At 32.7% G+C, this 6964-nt stretch overlaps 1 protein-coding gene and 1 long non-coding RNA gene across 2 annotated transcripts; both read left to right on the forward strand.

Moving 5' to 3' along the window:
- The first annotated feature begins 1252 nt into the window (after positions 1-1252).
- On the forward strand, positions 1253-2101 carry LOC123909870 (protein DMP9-like). Its single transcript, XM_045960797.1, has one exon. It carries the CDS (start codon positions 1295-1297, stop codon positions 1952-1954), a length of 660 nt encoding a protein of 219 aa, XP_045816753.1. The 5' UTR covers positions 1253-1294; the 3' UTR covers positions 1955-2101.
- Positions 2102-5236: 3135 nt separating this feature from the next.
- Positions 5237-5985, forward strand: LOC123910259. Its single transcript, XR_006810173.1, has 2 exons — positions 5237-5475; positions 5596-5985. It is a non-coding gene; the product is annotated as an uncharacterized LOC123910259 (long non-coding RNA).
- The last annotated feature ends 979 nt before the right edge of the window (positions 5986-6964 follow it).

The raw sequence follows: 6964 nt of genomic DNA on the forward strand, positions 1-6964 counted from the left end.
CTACCGTGCAGTACCATATCGGCATACAATTGTAACTGGGCTGTTTTATCCTGGAGACGGCGTGGTTGATAGTCTGCTTGCACGATTTTGGGCAGTGCCACGAAACGTCTTAAAGAGAGCGACCTAGTCCGCGACTCAACCCAGTAATCTCTTCGGTGGCTGTAAAAATTATTTTTAACTGTTTTTAAATCCCGAAAACAACAAAAGCTAATGTCACTCTAAATCCCAGACATGTTCGCTACCAAGTGAACGAACGCTCACATGCATGCTCGCTACATAGGGAGTGAACTCAACCAGCAAAACGTGTTTGACGTGATGCAAACGAAATGCTTTTGATAGAATATGTGTATATTTAACAAATACTGATGTACAATTATTAGCATTAGTCACAAAATTTCATTGCATTACTGATGTGTATAATATACATGTCTTACAATTATATATTAGGAAGCTAATCAAGGCTTATGAATACAATGATATTTTGTGACTAATGCTAATAATTGTACATCAGTATTTGCTAAATATACACATATTCTATCAAAAGCATTTCGTTTGCATCACGTCAAACACGTTTTGCTGGTTGAGTTCACTCCCTATGTAGCGAGCATGCATGTGAGCGTTCGTTCACTTGGTAGCGAACATGTCTGGGATTTAGGAAAGAAACCTAAGGTTGAAGAACAGCGTATGTTTGCTGCAAAGCCGCCTGACGAACCACAATTTAAAAAGATATTTTAAGAAAATAAAAATTATATGTTTCAGTAACTTTTTAATAAAAAACAATAATATGGTGTTGAAACTTTATTATGATCTATTGTAAACCTTTATAATCTACAAGCGAAAATTAGTCTCCCATCATGGGAGACCCATTGGAGACCTATTGCACTTACCATCCTTGTTAAATGAAGTTTCTTTTTTCTTTCTTTTGAGTAAAAGTGGTTGAAGAAAGCCATGGTTTTTTTTTTGTTTTAATATTTAAATTGAAAAAAACTATACCAAAAAAAAATATTTAAATTGAAAAAAGTAAAAATAAATAGTGTTCGTGATTTTTCGTGAGATGCATTTTGTTGGGACACATAGCACTGCTCGTGATAAAAGGTTGCAATTTAATAAAGTGATAACCGTCAATTTATAACCGCTGAAATTTTTTAAACTGACGTGGATGAATTTACATTTTACTATCCAATCCAATATATATATACAACAAGCATTCAAATAAACATTATCTCTCTCTTAATCCATTTCATTCATTCACAAGTATCCAATCACATGTTCTCTTCATCTTAAACAATCAAATATGGAACAAACTCAACATGAAATTGGAATCAAAGTCTACAATGCAACACCACCACCACCACCACAAGAAGTCACCACTGTCCCGCGACAACCCTCCAGTCACCCGGACCCTGGGAAGAATCGTCGCGCCATAATGGCAAAAGGTGTTCAAAAAACCCTCTCAAAAACTTCCCTACTCGGAAACTTCCTTCCAACCGGAACACTCATCACATTCGAAATGGTCCTTCCTTCAATCTACCGAAATGGTCAATGCACTCATGTTCACATCATCATGATGCATTTCCTCTTAATCATGTGTGCACTTTCTTGTTTTTTCTTCCACTTTACCGATAGTTTTCACGGCGCTGATGGTAATGTTTACTACGGTTTTGTTACTCGAAAAGGGTTGTCTGTTTTTAAACCGGGACTCGCTGTTTTGGTTCCTAAAGACGACAAGTACAAAGTTGGGTTTCAAGATTTTGTGCACGCGATTATGTCGGTTATGGTGTTTGTGGCTATTGCTTTTTCGGATTATAGGGTTACTAATTGTTTATTTCCTGGACATGAAAGAGAGATGGATCAAGTTATGGAGAGTTTTCCATTGATGGTTGGAATTATTTGTAGCGGTTTGTTCCTTATTTTTCCTACTTCAAGGCATGGAATTGGATGCATGTCTGCCTAATTTACTAGTATATATATTATATATATGTTTTCATTTGTGTGCTTGTTTATTTAATAACCTTATGTATTAATTAATTTATGTATAATTTGTGTGAAAACAATGTGAAGGTTGTGTAATTTTATATATATTAACATTGATTGAAACAAATTTAGTTCAGTTATCGACATACTTTCAGAGTCTAATAATTGAATATGGCATAGCAATTAAACACATACACTTATTGTTGTTTGTGAAATTTCCAATTCTGAACATTCTTCTACTATGTATATATGTGACTTCAGACTTTAATTATGATTATAGTCAAATATTTCTTACTTTAGGCAACAATGCAACACTAAGAAATTAATCAATGTTAGTAAATTTGTTCAATCAATCAAGAACAGAAGTGGAATTGAATTCAAGATCATACGGTGGTGACTACTTCTCTACCCTCACATAAATTGAGGGTATATGTCATGTGCTGACATGACAACAATCAAATTCAGCCATATATGTGTTCAAGTCAAATATAAATAATTATATTTTAGGTTACTACTTTTCATTAATTATATTTTAGGTTACACATATTCTTATCATTTACTAAAAAACACTTTTCACAAATCTTATTCATCTTTTCTTACGGATTCATATTTTCTTTTTTCGTAAGATCAAATTTTTTCTTGCGGATCCAATGAAATTCCTAATTAATTAAACTTGATGCAACAATAAGTAACTTTATTATACAATTGGTGAATATGATTAATGAATGAAACACTGCTCGAGTTAAAGTTATTTGTAATTAACAGTAGATACATCAACAAATACATCATTTGATATATGAAATTCTCTTCATTGTGATGCTGAAATTAATTTAAGAACTGACCAATATAAATCAAGCAGACAGAATTATATTTCTCTAATTGATAATTATCTTTCCAATGATGATGATGATTATAAGGACTAACTAACCGGACTCGGCGGGTGGTATTTGCATTGGTCATGGATGGCGATGGAGGAACATTTCTTCGTTGTGATTTCAGTGGAGCGTCTGATGAGTTCAGTGGAGCCTCGGATGATTTGGGTGGAGTGTGAGCGTCTGATGTGTCAAGTGAAGCATCTGATGAAGAAACAATTCCTTGCTGAGCAAGTTCTGGTGATAGTGGATACTGCGGCGGAGATTGTGGCATGGCAGTGGAGTGGAGTGGTGATGGCTGTTGTTGTGACGGTGGAGAGTCAATCGGAAATGGTGGTAGTGGCGGAGGGGGGTGGGTCGGTGATGGCGGAGGAGAGTAGTTTGTTGAAGGGTAATCAGGTAACGTAGTTAGTTATCTTCTGTTATGAGAACTCAAGTTTTCTGTCTTCTGCCATAACTCTCATAAACTCCTCCAATTCATTACACATCCAATCATAGAGGCTGAGTCTAAGAAGAGAAAATAGCACTCCAACTCGGTTAAAGATGCTTCATTTGATGTCAAAAAGTACACATTGCAATATATTTACCTAGATTTAGTAGTTGTTTACATTGATAAATTTTTAAGAAGTAATTATCCTAACTCTTAAGTATTGTATTTTATTCATAACAGTTGCACATTAACAATTTGATGATTTATAAAATTCTTTGATCTTACCTGATCAGAAGAGTGACCTGCAGGTACTCCGACGCTCAAGTCAGTGAGGGTGAAGCAAAGGTTTTCTTTAGTGAATGAATTAGTACCTGACTCCACTAATAGTGTGGAGTATAATAGCCCCTGCGCTGGGCCAAGACCCTTGATGGCTTTAATGACCATCAAATGGCTGCCGGAAAACGGTTGAAGAACCATGATGAGCAGTTAATGTTAATGCTCATCATGTCAAACCAATCTTCTTTCTTAACTCTTCAAAGGTGTTAACCTTCAATGGGATTGTTAACAGGTCTTAATGAATTTGCTTATTGATCCCACTTCATAAGCAATGACAGGTCTTGCATGTGTGACTTAGATATCTCATAAGCAATGTTACATCAACTAGCTTTTCATCACCATAAGCAATGATAATTTTTGGTGTACCAAGTGAGGAAGAAATTGGCTTGAAGGAGGATTTTGATATAAAAAGTTTTGAATGTCAAGCCATAAAATAAATATCATGGTTCAAGCACATGGTATTTGGTCAACAAGCACATAAATTATTTTGAATGGGGGTAATTAACAAGCAACTGCATAAGCATATAGTTCGGAACATTAATGCCTTCACCTCTCAGTCCATCAATTTGGTGATATAAAATTTATGTATCATGGCTCCATAGTTACTTATGTTAATTTGTCAAATCCTAAGATGAAGAGAATTACTCACATATGAACATGTGAATATCTGCAAAATAAAGTAAAAATAGAAAACTAAAGACAAGAAAAGTAAAGAAATAGATTATTTTCCTTTGGCATATAATCTTATTTATAGCCTAAAAGACCTGTAATCTTGTGTCATTCAGTAGTCAGAAAGGCATTATTACAGATTTAGTACATTATTAAAACATGAAATGAAGAGATGAAATTGACGAAGGATAAAATAAATATATGAAGGATGACCAGACTTGAGAAGAGGGAAGAGCAAAAAAAATTGGTAAAACAAAAAGAGAAAAATGTAAGAAGAGTAGGATGATTGATTTTGTTGTACTAATCCTATAATTTCTTTATTTTGTGCCGGAACCGTTAGAGCCATGTGTGGTGGTCTTTCTGGGAACCAGTGATCTTGGTAGGATATGGGCTTGTTTTTTGCCTTCTTTTCTCGATTTCTCTTCTTTCTCTCTTTTCTGGGCGTTTTGGTGATTTGGGGTTGGATGCTTAGGAGCTTTTCTATCTTTGATTTCATTGTATTTTTTTCTTTTCATTGGGGATTTAGTACTTCTTGTACTCCCTTTTGTAGACTCTCTTTAGTGTATTATTTCTCTCCTTTTATATATATATATATATGAGATTTGCTAATGCACACCCACTGTTTTTTATGAAGGTGTGTATTAGCAACATACACCTTAAAATATATTTAACTACTTTTTAGTTATCATTTGCTAACACACACCTTCTATATGATATAAAAAAGATGTGTTCAATTATTTGAAGGTATTCATTATCTTTCATTTGGAAATGTCCAAGAGAGACACATGCTACAATGTGTTGAATTTAGGATGGTGCAAATTTTGAATATGATGACTTGTTTACCCCGGAAAAGCAGTGTTTCTAAAAAATCAGTGAAAGGCTAAAATAGGTATTTTGCAAGCAATTATTTTTTATATATTTATTTATTATAGATGAAAGAAAAGAGATCCGAAGTTGAAGTATCTTGATCTTCTATTTTGTTCTCACTCCATAATGGTTCTGTTTCTTCAAAGAAATGAATGATCTCTCTAAAAAATGAATCTCAGTGAACAACAACAACAGCAGCAGCAACAACAACAACAACAAGTGCATGATGAAGAAGAGGAAGAATTTGAAGCACCAAAAAGTTATTGTTGTTACATCACATGTATTCTCATATCGATATCGGCATTTGGTTTTTTTCTTGCTTTCATTGTGCGTCCTTCTTCTCTGCTCCTTAATTATTTCATTATTATAAATCACATCTAATAATAATCAATTCTTCTGCGTAAATTTTTTTTTATCAATTCTTCATTTTGTTAATTTTTGTTTCAGGTGTACCTTTTTGTTAGATATGCTCAAATAAAGAAAAAACAACATCACTGGGACGAAGACACAATGCCTTAAATTTATTTGGAGACAAGCTAGATGTGTGTTTCATCTTCTTTCACAGTTATAAATTTCAATGTTTCTCTGTAATTCTGTACTACAAAGAAACATTGGAAAGGTACACTCATGAATGTCATGACATATTGGAACATAATTCAATTTAGAACATTACTTGAATGACAAAACCAAAAAAAAAAAAAACATTACTTGAATGAGTTGATTTGGTTGGTGTGTATTTGTTTTAGAATAGAGAGAAAACATACAAGTGTTTATGTCAATAAGTATTTGGATGAGTTAAGTGAATGAAAAAGTCTAGTTCTAATTCTTTAAGTTTTACATGCTTCACTTTTTTTTTTCCTTTCTAAACTGATTCTCATAACTTTGGTGATGCTTAATTTATTTATTTATATTATAACAATAACTAAAGTTTCCATGCATTTTGAGCATATGCTCCCTATGAGAAAATTGCTAAATGTGTGATCTATCTAGCTCATGTAACAAGGATTGTGCGCTTTATTATATATAAATATTAACAGCCTATATATATATATATATATATATATATATATATATATATATATATATATATATATATATATATATATATATATATATATATATATATATATATATATATTTTACCTTTGTTTAATTATGTGCTATGCTTCTAGTTAGCTTAATTTTCACTGCCAATATCCGATCTATTAAACCGTCTAATCTGATTTGAGGGTCAATTCTGGCATCAAGTGATTTCAGCCTATTTCCGACCACAGTTGCGAGAGAATATAAATGGAGGGGGCAAGAGTGAAAACTCCATTAAGAATTTAAGAGGAGGTGCAAAAAAGAAAACTAGATAAACCTAGTTGATTCTTAATAAAATTATCCATAATAAACAAAGGAGCCTCATTCCAATAAGTAATCTCGATTAAGGTTGAACCATTATGTGAACGTGTACACTCTAGAGTCTGGAAATTGACTCCTTACTTTGAGAACAAGATGATTAATACCAAAGAAATAAAATTGAAAACTTGTTAAGTTTTGATTTTGAACCAACATCTAAACCTTGCTGGTAAAGTAATAAATTTAACTAATTTCACTAATCGTGAAATTTTAATAATTAGTTTGACTAATAATTTATGAAATTTCACTAACCAACATCTAAATAAATAGTTTATGAAATTAATTAGTAAAATTTCACTAATGTTCATGAAATTTCACTAACTAGGAGAAATGCGAGCTCGCCGCTCATTCTTGCAGCTCATTTGGTTATGTTGTTATTGGTTGATAGTATAAAATTACAGTGAATATATATTCT

The sequence above is a fragment of the Trifolium pratense genome, linkage group LG2 (genome assembly GCF_020283565.1).
Source record: "Trifolium pratense cultivar HEN17-A07 linkage group LG2, ARS_RC_1.1, whole genome shotgun sequence".
Classification (NCBI taxonomy): domain Eukaryota; kingdom Viridiplantae; phylum Streptophyta; class Magnoliopsida; order Fabales; family Fabaceae; genus Trifolium; species Trifolium pratense.